Source organism: Bemisia tabaci, chromosome 10, assembly GCF_918797505.1.
Source record: "Bemisia tabaci chromosome 10, PGI_BMITA_v3".
NCBI classification, from domain to species: Eukaryota; Metazoa; Arthropoda; class Insecta; order Hemiptera; family Aleyrodidae; genus Bemisia; species Bemisia tabaci.
Genome location: NC_092802.1, coordinates 524,005 through 543,934, shown reverse-complemented (window position 1 = coordinate 543,934; position 19,930 = coordinate 524,005). Strand labels below are relative to the sequence as shown.

At 39.7% G+C, this 19,930-nt stretch overlaps 1 protein-coding gene across 1 annotated transcript; it reads right to left on the bottom strand.

Moving 5' to 3' along the window:
* Positions 1–807: 807 nt before the first annotated feature.
* LOC109038291 (uncharacterized) lies at positions 808–16,779 on the bottom strand. The gene is made up of 3 exons (XM_072305260.1): positions 14,493–16,779; positions 11,214–11,611; positions 808–3,170 (listed from the first exon to the last, which is right to left on the bottom strand). Exons 1-3 carry the CDS (start codon positions 14,493–14,495, stop codon positions 2,819–2,821), a joined length of 753 nt encoding a protein of 250 aa, XP_072161361.1. The 5' UTR covers positions 14,496–16,779; the 3' UTR covers positions 808–2,818.
* Positions 16,780–19,930: the final 3,151 nt, after the last annotated feature.

The window sequence follows — 19,930 nt, the reverse complement described above, 5'->3', positions numbered from 1 at the left end:
CGTTCACGCAACGATTCAGAAACTCGAACCACTAAAAATTGACCTGGGTTCAATAAAAAGAAAAAAGGACGAACAAAAATATCGCTTAGAAATTTTCGATGATTTCATTTGAAATCATCCCGAAAAATCCTCGGAAACTCTTCAGTATGCCTTTTTCAGCTTGCCTACATATAATTATGTAAATCACGCTAAAAATGGGTATTCAAATGTTTGAAGATGTTGTTGACGAACTTGAAAAAATTGCCTGCCGATAGCCCAAAAGTCGTTAAAAGTAGGCGGTGCATCTATGAAAATAACTTGGACAAAAAGTACTTTAACTAGTCAAAGAGCGAATTGTGATGAGAATAATCTTTGACGCTGAAATATGTGTTTGTCATTCCAACTAAATTAATAGAAAAGGCAAAAAAACATTGAAAATGTGGATTACTTTTGAATTGAGGGACCGTATCTGCAAAAGCTATAGATCTAGTAATTCAAATTTTAAAAAAATGTAATAATTTGAACTAAAAATTTGGCCCATACTGTGAGTAACAGGGTGGTAGAATACTACTTGGCCCACACTGGTCTGTGGAGAAATCAAGGACAAAAATTTTCATTGAACTTTAATCCATTTTACTTCATAGATGAGAGTCTGGACAAACAGGGCTCTGTTCCTAATAAAATAACTAGGAGAGAAAGAAGAAAAGAGAAAGGAGAAAAAGAAAGAACGTAGTTAAATTGTATTTTAGCCTTTACTCTGTTCTCCTCCTTCTTTTTTTTCGCCTCGTCACTATTATTGGGGGCAGTAAAAAGTTAACAACCAATTATGTAAATATTTTATTAAGTCTATCTCTCTTGTATGCACATTATTCATAGTTACTCCAACCGTAATGTTTGAGAATTTTTTTTTCAAGATTTACGGAAAATCGATGATTTTTCGAGATTGATATTGTTTATTTTCAATTCGCGAATGAATAAATGCGCCTAGGATGACTGTAGCACACCGATTCTTGGAGTCACTACCCTTTTTCGTTATACCCTTTCCCATTCATCGCAGCAATATTTCTGGCCGAGACTGGTCAATCAAGAAGACTCAGCAAAATACCCCATAGCCTCTTCATTTTTGTGGATATGCTAGACGCATTACCACTGAGCACGAATAGTTTTATTAAGATATTTGGACGTATTTCTGTCAAACGGAACTAAGTGCATTGTGACGTGAGCCCTGTTATGCATATATTCTTATGGGTCTCAGGGCTCATGTCTTCATGCACATAGTTCCGTTTGACAGAAAGACGTTCATTTTTCAATCTCCGCTAAGACGTCAAGTAAAACACACGGGGGTATTGCTGATCGTTAGATAGGTCGGTTAAGGTGATTTGATGGGCTGTGAATAGAAATAAAATCAGATTACGTTACATCACGTCACATGTTACAAAAAATAAGCAATACAATATAGAACATAGAAATAAACTTTTGCAAAACTCGGATAAGAGAATTATGATATTCGATGTACGTTCCTAAATATATTGCAATTGGAGTATTTACATGGAGGTAACTAATAATTGTTTTCGAAAGAATGACAGCCGTAGTAAAAATACAAGAAGCTAAGAAATTAGGTAACGGACATAAAAGGTGTATGGAGACCCACTGTTGTAAAATTATGAAAGATCAGCACATTTGAAAGTTTTGCACACGTCAAAAGCCAGGAATAAAGTCAAGCAAGAGCCTCGGAAAATCATGAATAATCAATCGTTAATTCAAACTGAAATTCTAGGTAAACTAGAAAAAGTCTTTTGGAGTTCAGACTCATAAAAAATTTGACAAGTAAAAATTATCTTGATTCAATCGGATTTTTGCTGGAATCAAGAGGAAATCAAGAGGCTTGACTCTCAATTCAAACAAAAATCCGATTGAATCAAGAATTCAAGAGTATTTTCTCTTGTGTTTTTAAGAGTCTGGACTGTGAATACAATACACTTTTTTCCATAAAGGTTTCCTATGTGGAAAAATTCCAACAAAGTAGTTAGTACACGTGATGAATTGTGGATGAGCTCTTTTTTGCAGATAAATCCAAATTTCAACAGATGTCGCATTAAAAATGTTCGTGGGAACTCACATCAAAATGATTGTACGACTAAATACTTTTAGGACCATTAAAATAATTTCCAACACTTAATTTAACATTTCAGTTATTTGCAGAAATTGGTAACGTACAGTGTATTTACAATTTTTACAATCAATGTCGATCATTATGTTGATTAATAAATCTTACAAAAATTCATGCTCGATTGACTTAAATCATCAATAAATTGAAAAATCTGAAGCTTCACGTCATCACCTCGGACACCTTCAAATTCCCTCAACAAAAAACAAAAGTCACAGTTTGACAAAATGTCAGATTTGAGGATGATCTTTTTCAAAGAAAAACAATTAATTTTCCTCTGCCAAATAAGCAACCACCGAACTTTCTCTAATATTACCACCTACTTAGAGAAAGTATGATCACCATGGAATGCATCTCTGATTGGCTCAGCCGCATTGAGCTTTCTCTTATTGTTTCTCCTGTTCTTATATTCCCTCTCCTTTATTATTCACTCCATGTCTTAACCGTCCATGTACGCACCTACCTCAAAAAATCATATAGTCAAAACCACATAACTTTTTCTTCCGTGTTTTGTAATTTTTGCGGTGACACATCATTGATACCCCTTGCAAGGATCCATTTCGAAAACGGCACCGCTGAAAAAGAGATATGGAGGTCTCTTTTGTCCTCTTTGTCTACGGCTTTGTCTATAAATTTCAATGATCGGCCCGGAGATGAGAGTTGGAAATACGCTCAGACGTCATCCTTCTTCCTGGCGAGCCAGGAGGGCTCCTCATTCTTGAGGACGATGGCGCCGGACTCGTCCTCGATCTTGACGGCGGTCGTGAGGACGGAGAGACTCCTCAGGGCGGAGGGGTGTGCGGGGGGCTCGCGGGGACAGGGCCCCGGGGCCGGGGGCATGGAGTACGGGCCCGGGAAGCGCCGTTTGGGGCGGCGCACCCCGTTGCTGCCCGGGCGCGCCGCCAGAGAGGGCGCCGAGCAGCTCCGGTACGGGTTGCAGACCGAGTCGTCGTTGTTGTTGTTCTGGATCGACGCCTCCTGCGCCTTCTGCCACTCCAGCACGCCCGTCAACAGCCGGATGTACCTGCCAACAGGATGAGAGATCGTATCAGTGGCCAAGCGACAATGATTCATCATCGATATGAATTATGAGAACTTATCTGTAACAATAGCGGATGTGAAAAATTACCTTTTCGAAACACATTAAAAAAACTGTTTTGGCATCGAGAAAATTTTGAGAAAATACTTGAGATGTGATCTTCGAGATCTGTACATTATGCCAGAGCCAAACATATTAAATTTTTGGGTGAACAAAACAGTTTCTTAAGCGTGTTTCGAAAAGGTAATTTTTCACATCCGCTATTGTTACAGATAAGTCCTCATATATCCTCATTTGAAGCTTGTAAAACATCGATTATTAAGGTTTCGCACGCACGTCAAAAGCCAAGAATAGAGTCAAGAAAGAGCCTCGGAAAATCATGAGTAATCAATCGTTAATGCAAACTGAAACTCTAAGTATACTAGAAAGTGTCTCTTGGACCAGAGTTCAGACTCAAGAAAAAATACTCTTGATTCAATCGGATTTTTGCTGGTATCAAAAGGAAATCAAGAGGCTTGTCTCTCAATTCAAGCAAAAATCTGATTGAATCAAGAGTATTTTGCTTGTCTTTTTTAAGAGTCTGGACTCTGATTACAATACACTTTTTTCCAAAGGTTTTCTAGGTGGAAAAATTCCGGCACAGCAGTTTATTTATGATCAATCATCGATATTTCCCCATTCGAAACATGTAAAAATCGATTATAGAGGTGTTCGTTGCGAACACTCCTTTAATCGATCCTTTTTCGTAGGTTCAAATGGCAGATCAATCGATAAATCGCAAACCACGCCACGCCACACAGTGAATCGAGTCAATAGGAGAGGTCGGACAGAATTTGGAAACTTTAAACGCTTCTAACTCTGTGTACAAAACTTTGAGATTCTAAAAGTGATACATTGGTTTCCTCATGAAATTTTCTACCAGGAGCACCCCTTGAACTTTAAAATGTGACGAAATAAACATCAAAATTTATAGTCAAAAATTTCATGTCCGACCTCTCAGATTGACTCGATCCACTGTGCGCCACTGGATGATATAAATACAATGAGTCCGATGTGGGTGGAATACTAAGCAAGGTAAGAACGGGCCGTCAAACCGTAAGCGAATTTTGACTTGCGAGTACATTTTCCCGGAGGAAATAACGCGATTTCCTCGAAAAAACGAGGAAAATAGAAAGAATAGCGATACGTGTCTGGCATTCTTTGTACGTTTTTAAATTCTTGCAGAGAGGGTGTACATTAACATACAGGGTTATCCAAAAGTCACTGACACTGGCATTGGTTTTCCAGAAAAGTCAGTCCTTTTCAAAATGGCGGCGGTCAAAATGGTTGCCTCGAGCGGGAAGTGGATATTTGGGCTGCATATCGTTGGATTTGCATGAAACTTGGTATCTGGGGGTATTTCGGCACGAAAAGAACGAATCTTTCATTGGATATCCGAAATTTTGACAAATTCCAAAATGGCGGCGGAAAAATTGCGGTAAATCAGTTTTACGGCTCTTTACCGATGGATTAGCATGAAATTATTTGATATTTCAAGAATCTAATGAAAGATTGCTTTTTATCCAGCCAAAAACCGCCAGGATATCGAATTCCATGCAAATCCATCGGTAAAGAGCCGTAAAACTGATTTACCGCAATTTTTCCGCCGCCATTTTGGAATTTGTCAAAATTTCGGATATCCAATGAAAGATTCGTTCTTTTCGTGCCGAAATACCCCCAGATACCAAGTTTCATGCAAATCCAACGATATGCAGCCCAAATATCCACTTCCCGCTCGAGGCAACCATTTTGACCGCCGCCATTTTGAAAAGGACTGACTTTTCTGGAAAACCAATGCCAGAATCGTTTTTCTCATCCCGAAAAACCCTGGATTCCGAGTTTCACACCAATCCGTCTATAAACAACAGAGATGCCAAATTTCCGCCATTTTGAACTTTGACCGGCCGCCATTTTGTCAAAAATGAACATTTTTACCTGCGGTTTGCGCCAAAAATTTTCTTTTTTTATTATCTTTCGAATGAGGTATCACAAAGGGGGGGTTGCCATTTGAAAAAAAAAAGTTAGCCCCCGCCCCCCTTAAGGGGGGCCGCCCCCCAAAATTTTGGGGGGACCAAAAAGTTGCTGCCTTAGACCGAGGAACATTCCCAAAGTTTCAAACTTCTATCTCAATTTGGAAAAAAGTTACAGGGGTGGTCAGTGACTTTTGGATAACCCTGTATGTATTTGTAACAACCTAAGAACACTTGACATAAAATTTAAATCGTTTTAAAGATTGCATGAAACTCATAGCATTATACGCTTAAACTAAAACTGCCGTGCTAATCAAGAAAGCCGTGAATCCATCAAGATTTTCCCGCGTTTTTGGGAACTTAACCTTCATAAAATAAAAAGTGTTTTACCCATGCACCTCAAATTTTCAGGTTAAATTCTTGATGGTGTTTGCAAAAAAATGCTGTAAAAACATTGTCCCAAGGTATACAAGTTTTTGTGCTATAATACATTAATTGTTCCCATAAAATTTAAAATGGCGTTCAGGGCATTTTTGGGTTGCACGGCAGAAAACTGAAGATCGGCGTTCAATCATCCCTAAATGTTGTCTGATAAATGTTTTTTAACATTTCTCAGTTCTCAAACTATAAAGTATCCAGCCTACCCAGACCCCTAACCAGTACCCTACCAGTACCCTAACCAGATTAGCTATTTGTAAATCCTTCATCTTAGAATTAGATAGCTCATTTTCGAATTGATATATTCAATGAAAATTATAATCAAATATAAACTGGAACATAATTATTTCATTTGCGGAACATTATTGCACCCACGCGGAAGTTAATTCCGTAATTATTTCGGAGTGGTCGGCATTTCCTGCGTAAAATTTAATAGTAAAAACATGCGTCAAATGGATTACATTTTGCAATAAGGAGCCACTTTCTCTTGCTCCTCCATTAAAGTACCTTTCTGCTTACGGAAACCAATGTCACATATGTTTTTTCTAAAATGAGTAATAAAAAGTGGTTCCTTATTGCAAAATGTGGTCCAAATATAGTGCTTCAATTTAACCACTCCGACGCATCGTCGAAATTTCAGATCTGTTTTCCTAATTTTTTGCCTCGGATAGCGTATTTTTAAAACCCAATAATCGGATACAAGGTGAGTCAGAAGTGAGTGCAAATATTCCAGGGATCGATTCCCCATGGCGAAATAATTTTTTTTTTCGCTTTAAAATCTATTTTTCAATTTTTTGAGGTAAACTGAGTTTTCCAACACAACCTTTTTCCTTTAACCAACTCACATTTGAAAAAAAAACACATTGGATCTAGAGTCCAGACTCTTAAAAACATCGACAAGAAAAAGTACTCTTGATTCGATCAGAATCTATCTTAAATCAAGAACAAACCCTCTTAATCTAAGCGGATTTTGTTTTTATTCAAGCAAACATCCGAATGAATCAAGAGTATTTTTCTTGTCAATGTTTTCAAGAGTCTGGACTCTAGATCCAATGTGTTTTTTTCTTCTTTTTTTTCCAGTGCACCAGGTTTAAAACTCTGGTTATAACTCAGAATCACCCTATACACTTTCCATTAAGTTTGGGGGGTAAAAAAACCAAGGTTTTTCCTCTTTTATCGATAAAAAAAAGCTTTTACAATGTTCCTCAAGCTAGTTCTCTCGCGATGTAAATTATCGAGTATGCAGAGCTCATTGACGTGCCAGTATGCGCGGAAGTCGGGTGAAACTTTTGCTCTGTGCAGTGATTTTCCTCGCGCTTATCTGTGAAATTGAGGGTCCCTCGTCGCGGGGGCGCGGGAGGGAGAGGAGGAAATCGAAGACCCTTCGTTCTATCGAGGAGACTATAGGGACGGCGACGACTGGTATTTTGAAATCGGTGCGCGCGCTGAGCCCGTCCGCGTCGCGGGCCAGCCGACAAGAGGCAACACCCTCCAGGTCAGGGTCCAGGGGGTTACGATCCTTGTCCGGGTTGGGCTCCAGATTAGGGTATTTCTCCCGGAGCAGAAGGAGTAATAAGAGTCCAAGTTCGTCGCCTCAGCGCTCACCACCGCAACCCCAACCGGCCCAACCCCAACCTGAGTTTTTCAACCCGCCCCTCCCATGGATTCCAGTCTCGATCACGGTTACACCGCAGGATATGCTCCCGACACTCGAGCAGAATCGCGAGTTCGAAGGAAAACACTTGGTGGTGGTAACGTAGCTTCTTTTTCATATCCGATATTTTAAGTAAGGAACTACGTTTAATGGGCCTGTAGGGCGAGGTGCATACATGGCAGGATTTACCTACCTGCCGCCCATGGGCCGCCTGTATTTTGCCGTCCCCTTCTCATTCGTTTTGAAACATCAATAAAAACCATCAAGTGACCGTGCCAGAGGGAGAAGGGTGCATAAGACGCGTTCACTCGTGTTGGACACATTTTTTGCGTAAGCCCTGTCAACACTACTAGCAAAAGTTCACGGAACTTCGCGCGATAGTTCAGTTCCGTAATCCTATCTCTGTGGGGACAAGGCCTTTTATTTGTAAGAAATGAACTAAAAAATTAAGAAAGAACAAACATAAATGTGGTTTAATAATTTTAACTTCCACCGCCGTGTCTAGCTGACCACACTGTGTATGGCGCAATGCGTGAAGTATTCATGTAGTCTTGTAGGCACTGTGCGCTTCACGCCGCGCCGCGCCGACCGCTGTCGACCATACTGTTTGACGCAATGCGTGAAGTATTCGTGCAGTCTCGAAGGCGCTAATATGTGTTACATGCCGACCGCCGCGTCGAGAGCTTCTTCTTTTCATCTCAAGTCCTTATCATTATTTCTCTTTGCGCCGCGCCGCTCCAGGCCAAATTACGTGTTTGGTTTCTCTCTAACTCAACTAATTAAAGGTGCGCAGTCTTTTGTATCACCGAAATACGACAAAATTAGAAATTAATGAACGCTCAGGAAATGAGAGATTTTGTCACCTTTTCTTATTTGTAATTTTTTTCTGAATCCGATTTTTGTGTACCTGCATTTAAAAAAAATTGCAAAATTTGCCGCCCACGTGGCCACCCCCTTAATACGGCCTTGGGTGCATAAGTGCAATTTTCGCTATTTCAAGGAATATTAAAGTTTCAAATTTACATGGAGCATTATGGCAGAAAGGAAGTTTAAACTCACTTTTTGATGCTTTGAAGTTGGATTTTAGCCGTGAATTTTTCACAGATCGTACTTTCAAACTAGTTTTAGTTGAGTTCGCAAATATCTCAATGTTTTCAAAAACTGCATTTATGCGCCTTGTCCTCCGAGCCCCTTGTATCTCCATTGCAGTGTTTCAAAATCTCTACCTCCATCATGGGCGGAAAAAATGCTTCGAACGCGGGGGGGGGGGGGGCTGTCCCCAAAGATGTTTTCGAAATTTTAAAGCATATTTTAACTGTGCAGCTGGCGTCAATTTCATTATGAATTATCACCAAATATAATCATCCCTCCTTCTTTCCTCCGCCCCTTACTTATTTCCATTTTTTCTCTCTTCTATACCTCTTTTTTCCGACGAACGGGAAAGGCGTGCATCCCTTACGCTCCCCCTCCTCTTGGATCCGCCTATGATTCCCATTTTATTTTTTCGAATAGAAAGAAGTCAGCTTTACAGCTAGAAATGTCTCCGAAAAATTCTGTTGATCAAGAAGAAAAATTAGGGGTGTTTTCAAGAAATTAAGTTACTACTTCTCCATCAAAAAAATAAATTATGATAGGAAGTCTGCCTCGTTGCAAAGGGAGGTGTGTGGTGTCACACTCAGACCACCGATATATATTTTTTTCTAGAAAAAAAAAAAAGTTCATTACTTCATTTACAAATTGGAACTGGGATGTGATAGGTGTTTGATCTCAAACCGAAGAATTCAATATTATCAGCTCCTAAAATTTATTTACCAGAAAAAGGGGACATAACAGAATCGCATTGCTTACAATCTTCAGGAACATGTGTTCTTATTGCCATTTAAATGTTGTGACTATCTCTAACTCTTCCACATTCAACTTTCAAATTTACTTTAGGTTGCGCGATTTTATCAATTTTGCGTCTGTAGAAACAAAGTAAACTTTCAAAAGCAATTTTCTGAAAACTTGTCTTTTGCCAATGTCCCCCTTTTCCCGGGAATGCATTCAATTACGACAATGACATCATCATGTGCCTGTACACTTCGAACAGCGTGATCTTGTGGCAATTCGTGATTCTAGTGAAAGTTCATTTTGATGACACGCTCGTCGAAGGCACCAGACTTAATCGGCCATTCTGCACGCAAGTAATGTCTCTTGTGTCTCAATTTCAGCCGACGCAATTGAAAAATGGGAAGGCAGCCCTACTCGACAAGGCCAGTGTGGACATTTGTAACGAGGACAGAAACCACGGTGATGATCAATGCGCCACCAACCTCAGAGAGTTCCAGGAATTCCCGAAAAAGTGGCGTGGTGCTCGCGGAGATGCGTTCACGGCCATGTGTCAACTGTGGGGTACCATGGGCTGGAAATGCTCCTTCTTCATTAAAACTTCTCAAGGACTTGATCAACCCCTGGCAGGATACGTCCACAGAATGGAGGACTGTGTTAAAGACGTCAAAGTGGATGCATACAGGGAAGCCTGGAGACTTAGGGTGGTTGGCTCATAGAGCTCTCGCATATTTATTTACAATGGACCTGTTGCAAACTGTAGCTACGTAGCAAAGAGAAGAGCTATTTCTTATAGAAGATGGCTCAAAAATTACGATGAACGTATCTGGAAATCTGAGATACACTCCTAACTTCACGATCTCAGTAAGAGGTTTGCGTTGATTCAAGCTTCCCGCTTCAAAAACAATGCTACGGCTTAGGAGAGCATTTCATAAGAAGTGTCGTTCCATCCAACCCTTGCGCACTAAGATGAAACAAATACAAAATAGGACGTATTTCTACCGAACGGAACTATGTGCATTAAGACATGAGCCTCGGGACCCATAAGAATACATGCATAACAGGGTTCACGTCATAATGCCTATAGTTCTGTTTGGCAGAAATATGTCCAATATTCAACATGGCTAATGCTTCCGCGCAAGTCGCGGGGAAGAACCGCGGTCTTTATGAAGGCACGGAAAGTGTATATATAAACACGCCGGTGGATAAAATCCCGGCTTGTCACGAGTGTTTTGGCGGGCTGGCGGCAGCCATGTTGAATATTGTTTGGCATCCTAGTGCGCAAGGCTTGGATGCAACGACTCCTCGTACGTTTTTGAAGTGGGAAGCTTGAAAACGCATATTTCTTGCCCAGATTGTGACAAGTTAGGAGTGTATTTCAGACTTCTCCGATGCGCTCGTCGTAATTTTTGAACCATTTTCTAGTTACGAGGAAACTTTTCTTTTTGCTCGAATCAAAGTTTGTACCAGGCCCATCGAAGTGCTTATTCATGTTTGAAATTGCGAGAGTAATGGCGGCATCTGGCGGCATTTTCCATTTGAACGCATGCATTTTAGCAGATTAGATCATTTTGTCATTTCTCCTTCAATAATTGTTCAATTTATGAACCGTGGGTATACTTGTGTTCAGCTCACTCGATAGCGTCTACTTAAACATGAAACTCTTCAAATTTAAGACACCTGCGAATTCTCCATTTGCATGTGTCTGAAATTTGATGCATTTCGTGTTTGAATGGACGCTACCAAGAGAACTGAGCACGAGGATACCCTGGTTCATAAATTGAACAATTATTGGAGGAGATCTGAAAAAATGATCTGATCTACTGAAATACACGCGGTTGAATGGGAAATGCTGCCAGATGACGTCACAAGACGGCACATTTTCTCACTATTTAATCTATGTTCATCTGATTTCCCATTTCAGAAAAAAATTACAAAAAATACTGTGAGATCAGCTTACTAAGCACTCTTAGATGAAGCAATAAAATTTCTATGTGCAAATTCTCCATCCTCCATTCCGAAACTCGGAAGACGCATTTCTGAAAATAGGAAAAAAGGCACTTATGCGCTTTGTCCTTTGAGCTCCTGATTTGGACTTACTTGATAGCCATGCGGAGTATCTCGTTCTTGGAGAGCTTCTTGTCGGGCGGGTGCGTCGGGACGAGGTTGCGGAGCTCCCCGAAGGCCCCGCTCACGTTCTGCTGCCGCCACCGCTCCCGGCTGTTGGTGAACACCTTGCGGGGGGCCGCCGGGAGGTGGGCGCCGCCCAGGGCCGCCGCCGCCGCCGCCTCCTCCGCCTCCGAAGAGAGGTCCGAGACGAGTTCGTCCTCCGAGAGGGCGCCCCCCGGAGGGCGGGGGTGCGGGGAGGTCGAGGAGGGGGTGGGCGAGAGGGGCGGCGACGGGGAGGGCGGCGGCGAGGGCGTCGAGGACTGGTCGGTCGCGTCCCCCGAGCGTGACATCCAGCGGCAGACTCCCGGCCGGCGTGACGCGATCACTGGCTGAAAACCAAACCCAAAACATTTTACAAATTGAGAATTTCCAGGTGTCCGACAATTGATGAATTTCGTGTCTAAATGGAAACTAATGAGTGGACTGAACACAAGGATACCCTTGGCATTCACTCGAACATGTACTATTCACATTGGAAGGTTTTTTGGGACATTTGTTAGAAGGGAATGATTTTACTTGAGGATTAGAGTTAAAGGGATGATTTGACAGAATTCAATGTAATGGTGCGCTTTGCCACAAGTAACCAAACTAAGCGACTTAAAAACCATAAATATACTTTCAAGATATTTACGGTTTTTGTCGAAAATATGATGCAAATAGAAAATTCATCCCTTTTTTCTGCACGATAAGATTTTTGTTTTTTACGAAAATGCGAGCTCAACTTCTGGTTACCCCAATGATTTTCGACCTACTTAGAATAGAGAATTTGCAGGTGTTTGAAATTTGATGAATTTCGTGTTCAAGTGGAAACTACTGAGTGAACTGAACACAAGGATACCCTTGGTTCATGAATTGAACAACTGGAGAAGATATGACAAAATGATCTAATCTGCTAAAATACATGTGTTTAAATGGATAAAGGCGCCAGATGACGTCACTAGGCGGTGCATTTGCTCACTTTTAAATCTATTTTTATACTATTTCTCATATCAGAAACAAATTATAAAAATTACTGTGAGATGAGCTCTTTAAGCACTTTCAAATGAAGCAATAAAACATTTGCATAGAAATTCTCCATTGAGAAACGATTTGGAATTAGAATTGAGAAAGATTGGAATGAAACGGTGCGGCCAAGCTCATGAATGCCAAACAGATCATTGTGCATGACATCATAACGAAACAGCGCATTCGGCATGGTCAAGTCCAGAGAATGGCAGGAGACAGGCTGCCAAAGAAGGTCCTTGACTGGGTTCCTCCCTGAGAAGGCGCAGAGGGTGCCCAATGAGAGCCTGGAGGGATGGGATTGGAACAGGAATGTTAAGTTTCTCAACACCCCAAGGATTTTGGTTCGATAGGGGGCAATGGAGGTTAGGTGTCGAGGAGCGCCAGGGGGTGCTATAGAGCGACTTATTTGTACGTAGAAAAGATTTGGGAAGTGTCGAGCGAAAGCGTTGACGATGAAAAGCGGATCTGTAAGAAGAGACTTTGTCTTCCAGGAGAAAACTCTCTTAAAGAGTCAAAATTAGGGCAAAACTTCGGAGCTGACGCTCTCGAGTTCTTAACGAGACACTGCTTCTTTCCTGTTTGCATGTCAACAGGCAAGCTTCCTGACATGCAAACACGAAAGAAGTAGAGACTCGTCAATATATAACGAGTACTTGAGTAAATAATAACTTTCGGTTCTCGCATCATTTACTTAATAGTAAGTTTATCTGGACCAGGGTCCATTTTTTTGGACAGGAACTTAATTATCTTTGAACGCAATGAACACATTTAAAATTTGTAAATTCGCTTCATGAATGAAATCAGCAGTGATTGACAGCTGACAGTGAAATTGCATTGTACCCAACACGGATCTTTAGTGCCTAAAACTTACTACATAAAGAACCTTGATTGGACTTACATTGATTCTTGGGTTAGGAATGAAAATACGACAATTGTTGCTCTTGAGGACCCTTAACTGCCTACTTCATGAATTGAAGGCAAAATATTGTGCCGGGCGGTATTAAATAACGCGGCTAAAAACTAAGCATCGGAACAAGTCTGCTGCGACTATGATAAACAGCATATACGTCCAAACGTTTTCAATGTTTCCAGATGAACCCTGAATTTTTTAAATTTTTTTATTTGGATTATTCACAGAATTCAATTCAAACTTTATTTTAAAAACACCTGATTAGAATAGGAAAAAAAAATTCCGTTTTATTTTTTTTTGGTGAATGAAAGTTATATTTTAAGATGAAATTTTGCATCCTCCAAATATCTATACGTCCTTTGCTTCAGTTACATAAACCTAGAAATCGTAAACATTCAAAATAGGTTAAAGAGCATTGGGGTAACTAGAAGTCAAACTCGTATTTTGGTAAAAAAAAAAAGGGAAAAAAAACCCTTTTCGTACAGACAAAAGGGAAAATTTTCTATTTGCATCATCCTTTCAAAAAAAGCCGTATATATCTTGAAAGTATAATCGTGACTTTAAGTCGCTTAGTCTTGTCACTTACGGAAAAGCGCTTCTTTACATCGAATTCTATCAAATCATCCCCTTACCCCTATTCCTCAAGTAAAATCATGCCCCTCAAACAAATGTCCCAAACAATTTTCTAATGTGAGTAGAACATGTTCAAGTGAATGCGTTCCGTAAAATTAATCGGCATAAAAATAATGCAACTAATGACATTGAAAAACATGTCCTTGCAAAACACCGCACTGTAACTTTGATGTTACGAGAATTTCTCGCTTCCTTTGTTACTTTTTTTACAGGAAAGCTAATCAAAGTTTTCATTTTTATTTCTTAGGCATTTTCTTCAATTTTTAGAGATAATGTGGACATATTAATGATAAGAAGAACATGCTCCCATAAATTTAATCAAAAAGAGCTTTGAAGCACACAAATCTTAGGCAAGTTCTTTTTTTAATTAATATATTATTTATTATTTATCATTTATTTTTTATTTAATTAATTTCCGCATGCAGTTTCTTTCGGCATAAATGCGTACATTTTGCACTCATATCATGGAGCACATATCACTGAAGTTTCCTAGGAAAATAATGAAAGAAATAACGGGGAAAAATTACTAAAAGTCGGCCTAGATGTATACAATATTACATATCTTAGGTTTGGTTGTCATGCATATTTTATTCATGTGCCCTCATGAATCTAGTCAGTTTATTATAATCTTATCATACTGCATTGAAGAAAATGAGACTTACCATTGACGGTGTAGCAGAGACCTGTCGTTCATAGCAAATCCATAATATTTGAGGAGCATAAACATAGTCTTTTCAATCCATCAACACACCTTTGATCGGAGCTCAATTTATTTGTGCCGCACATTACTGATACCAATACTTAAGATCGAAAACCAAAATTATTTATTAAATTTGCAATCGACAATGCCAAGATTGCCAAAGAATCACAGGAAAAAACAAGCGAAGTGAAAGTAAAAACTTTCTTCTCTTTAGTATTTTGTTAAGGATGAGATAAAAAAGCTTTTCATGTAAAACTTTTAAAGACTTCTCTTGAAAATTGCTCGACCAAACAAGTTGTGAAACAAACAGTTTAAAAAAATACCCGAAATATTGAGGGACAAAACAACGCGAATTTTTTGTTTGTTAATTGGTGGAACTTTCTTTCACCGATTACAATTGCACGATAAATTTGATGAAACCGTGAAATTAGTGGTAATATTTTTGAAAAATAAAGAGTAATACTATAACATAATTTTGGTAGTAAAACTGTAATAAATTGACAACAGCACCGATAAAGCGAATCAATACGTCGGTAAAAATGGGGTCCACAATGTCAAAAAAATGTCGCACTTCGCAACGTCACAACATATTTTTTGGAGGCACCACAGAAAGATTGTTTAAAACAAAAACAAGCATTTAAAACATTGCACAAGGTCAGACTCACAATTTTTAATTAAACCAATAGGAACAGTAAAGCGATCCGAAAATATTTCTAGGTTAGCGTTGGTCGCCAAGACGAGCATCGATTGATGAACACTACCCCGAGATGCGCACAGCATCCCATCAGGCCCCTCCCCGCTGTGCACCCCACAGGGATGAGTTTAATTCGTGTCCAATGAGAATGCTCCGTCGCAAAGCACGGACCGCCCCTTTAAGGGGAGGCTGAGGCATCACATCCCTTCGCCAGGTTGATAGACCTTCCCAGCCGAATCGTGTTTCATTTCTCCGATTATCTCGTACTGAGTTTTTTATGATTGAGCGATTCTCACTCAATTACTATGTTTGCGTGAGAGATGAGAGCTATCCATGCGGGGAAATGGGCTTTTTAACTTTCGCTGAGTTTCTCCTGGGTGTTGAAAAATTGAAATATTGACTTATTTTAACCGTTGAACGTTGAGGCTTGTGCAATGGAACTCATTTTTGCGATGACGAACCATTATTTTAGCTAATTTTAGAAAAAAACGTATGTTCGATCAGCTTAACCATACAGGTAGGTGCTTTTAGTAGATGAGCTATTAATAGCAATCTTCGTTACACAATTTAGTCCAGCCTGCGTTGAATAATCGTAGTACCATATTCGTAAATTCCTTCTCTTTTAATGTTAAAATGTTCAATAACATTGGGTGAGGTATGGAAATTAGCAATTTTTGCAACTGAAAGCCAATTATTATATTTTTTCCCCCCTATGAATGTAACAAGTTTTTAAAGTCGGGTTTTTCGATTGCCCTCTGTTTAAAATGAGAAGTACGCTCGCAAATCCACACAGAATATTTTCGGACACTACATTTTTCAATGAGGAACCACTATTGAGTTGCGTTACATACTATTTCCACACAGCTAAAAAATAATGACCGTGTTTTGAGTTACTCAGTGTTACTTTTTTGTGTCAGATCAACTCAAAGGACTTGGTTACTCAACACAATTTTGCGTTACGTCGACCCAAACCGTAGGTTACTCATAAGGTCCAGTTACACGATCAAATTGAGCCATCAATTTTGCCTCTCATTGGTCGCATCCTCACCTCAGGTCTTTTTCCACCAATCAGAGCTTCTGTTTGATGGCTCAATTTGATCGTGTAACTGAACCTTTAGGTATCGAGGCATAAAGAAAGTTTCGTGCGGAATTCACGTACCCTTGTTTTCCTTCCCATACTCAGAGGTCGCAACTTGCGAGTGACTAGAGTCTGTGTTACACTATCAAAGCCAGCCATCAAATATCGAGGTCAGGTGTTGTGATTGGCTTATTCGATGACTTGGACCAATCACAGCACTTGACCTTGACATTTTGATGGAGTATTTTGATAGTATGACACAGGCTTATGTGCTGGTTACACGCTCAAATTTCCATTAATTTCCGATCAAATGGTGACTGTTGCGCACCATCTACCATCAAATTTCTGCGGCCTGCAAAAATTTGATGGTAGATGATGGAGCTGTGGGGCTCATCCTTCATCTGATTTCCACACAACCGTGCTTATTTCAATCAAATTAATTTTACTCATCAATCTAGATAACTCTCGACCGCCATCTTGGTCATAATTTTGATCGGAATTTGACGGAAATTTGAGCGTGTAACCAGGCCATTAGCGCATTGGATTACCACCGATGCGATCAAGATCCGATCCTGGCGGCTGGCGCGGCGCCTATAGTTTTAACGAGGTCGCAGATTTTCAACACAATGAACTGGTCACCACGACCCGAAGATTTGGTCGATTTGACACAGGTAAAACTAGCACAAAAAATTAAACGATTGCTTGTGTAGCTCCGTGTTTTACTTCCCATATTAACACAAAATATTGGGTACTTTTTCTCATCGTGCACTTGTCCTTTGAGCTTGGAATGCTATAGAGAAACGACCTTTGTGACCCATAACTTCCACGCTTGAGACCGAAGTCGAAAAACCGATAGAAAAAAATGAAAAAGCGCAAAACTCGGGCCTGTGTACATTGATTCTCATAAAAATTTAAAATGAGAATAATTATTCGGCACCATCACGCGTACCTAACCGGCAAAAGCCGATTTCCTTCAATTGCGACATTTGAACCGCCCAGTAATCATTAACTCCCCTCCGCCCTTTAGAATGTGTTTCTCCCCACAAAAGAGTAAAGGTTCTTTAACACCCCTTTTGCGAGGGGAAGGAGGCGTTTCCGCAATAAAATTTAATCGTATCCGCCTCCTGTAAACTACTTTCGTTATCTTTCCGTGCAGACCGCTATTGATTTGTCACTCTTTTCCTCTCTGAGAGGAATTTGTGGAACAGCTCAATCGAAAAAGTACGCGGCTCAAAGCGTTATTCCATTCTGGAGAGAATCTTGAGAGGCATACGCGGATGAGAGAACTTCAGTTTCGTTCAAAATTCGTATGGAAAACCGATTTCTTCAGTCCAAAGATGTTGACACTATTTGGTCGGTGTAAAAAAAAAATAAATGAAAAAAAAGTGGGTCGTGGTTGAGACATGAGAACTCCACGAGGAAAAGTGTAGGTATGCACTTGCACTAGCCTTGGGTAAGATGCAATTTTTGGCGTTAGTTTTTGATCACGACTCCCTGTGTCAACGTGCAAAAATATATTTTTAAAGGAAAATAGCGGAATGGCTGGACAAGCGCATATGTCATGAGCAAAAAGTAAATTAGGCATTTTCTTAAACGCCTAGGTACATAGTCCAATTCTTACTAAGATTAAAATTCAGATTCTTTTCCTAATTTTAGACAAAATAATGTATCGCTCCCATGAGAGAGAATTCTTTGTAAAAATATGCAGTGTACAATTGTATTTTAAACAATTTTTCAGCTCCTGAACGAACATTTTTCTTGAAATTTTCAGAATGTCATAAAATAAGAATTCCTAAGATTTTAAAATTTAAATACATACGAAGCATTTGAGTAGAAAGAAACGAGAAGAGTTTCGTAGATTTGAGTAATTTCTCCCAAAATATCGAGGACTCGTGCGCTCTTCACCAAATATTTACAAAATTTGGTAAACGGCCAAAATTTGACTCTTGGCATTGGATAAATGCATTTCATAATTGCCTGTGACATATACATTAAAAAATAATAAATAAAAAATAAAGCAAACAGTATGAACTTCCTACTCACATTCAGAATAAATATAAAAAATGGAAAGTTTGGATATTTTTGGCTAATGACGTCATCGGGGCTTCCATTAAAGAACCCACCGTTGGACCCGTTGATGGCCTTACCGGGGGGATACGCTGTTGACGTCATCGGAATTCTCGATTACAAGTCTTAAATATGGCTATTTTCATAGTTTAAATGGAAATCTCCGCTAAATAAATACATTTTTCAACAGATAGGGAATCAAATTTTTATTCCATTCATGCATACTCATAAGAGCTATCTAAAATCGTAACTAGGTCGCCAGATTTTGCGATAATGGATATATTATGCGTGTATAAATAGGAGAAAAATGCAGATTCTTGAGCATCATCTGAGAAAAATGTATGATAAAGTTGGAATGAGGGATGAAACGGCAACGAGGACGTGGCCATGCGGTTGGCGATGTGTGAAGCTGCGGCGCTGAGACGCGGAATAATTACTAATAGATTAGTTGGAAGTGATTCACCGGGGGTCGCGTGCCGCGGCTCACAGATAGCGCCAGTCGCGTGCCGTTAAGTCAACACTCATCTCCCGCCAAGCTGACTCCTCAGTCGTCACCGGTGGATGGTTTTTTTTTTCTTTTTTTTTTTCTTTTTTTTTTTATTCATGTAAATGTACATAGCAATTACACTTGAAATTTTCAGACCACATAGGTCTTTATAAAATTTTACATTAACTTATACCTAATAAAGTATAATACACACCACTTTTTAGAGTTAATAACAGAATTCAAATATTGAGCGGGGATAAAATTATAAAAGAGATAAAGATTAGATAACTGAAACTAAAGTTAAGAAAATAGGGACATCAAGGTGAGAGCTAACTATTGAAAGAAAGAATTTTACGAAAGTTACGAAGAGATTGTAAGAAATGAAAATTAAAAATAATTAACTTGAATGTTAAAAGAAAAAGGGAGAAAAAGTGGGAAAAACTAACAATGAATAGCTGTGTGAATTCTCATGTTAAACATGAGTGTTTTTTATTTAAGAGTGCGTGACCCCGTCAGTCGACAAAGACTAAATCAGGGGCCAGTGGCACGAGCCTAACACTGGCGAAAGCGAGCCGTTGCCAACTCGTGGGGTTTTCTTCTACCGGTGGATGGTGAACACTCAAACTGACATAGGGTTCTATTCATCGATTAAGCACAATAGAGTACCTTTATAGACAGAGTATGGCCATTTCTGTGCCGGTTTTTCATTGCTCTTGTGAAAATAGGCTGACACGATGTTCTCACGGCCGCAAATAAACAAACAAGATGACTGTTATCAGACAGCAAGTTTGAGGTTAGGCCAGGTTGGCCTAGTGGTTAGCGCGTCTGACTCTAGGTCAATAGGTCCCGGGTTCGAATCCCGGTGGTGGCGACAAATTTTCATGGAACTGACGAGTGGATCTGTAAGCAGAATTCGCTCGGCCTTAATCCGTGAAAATTTGTAAGCCCGAGCATGGATGTCTACCAAACTCCCTGATGTCTTCGGACAATAAATAGTGCCTATAGATGGCTGTAGATTCCTAAAGGAATAGAAGCCACTAAACTCTCAATAAAAAAAAAAAAAAAAAAAAAAAA

Coding starts and splice junctions, on each gene's coding strand:
- LOC109038291 (XM_072305260.1), bottom strand. Junction 3,171..11,213: donor ATACTCCGCATGGCTATCAA/GTAAGTCCAAAT, acceptor TCCTGTTGGCAG/GTACATCCGGCTGTTGACGG.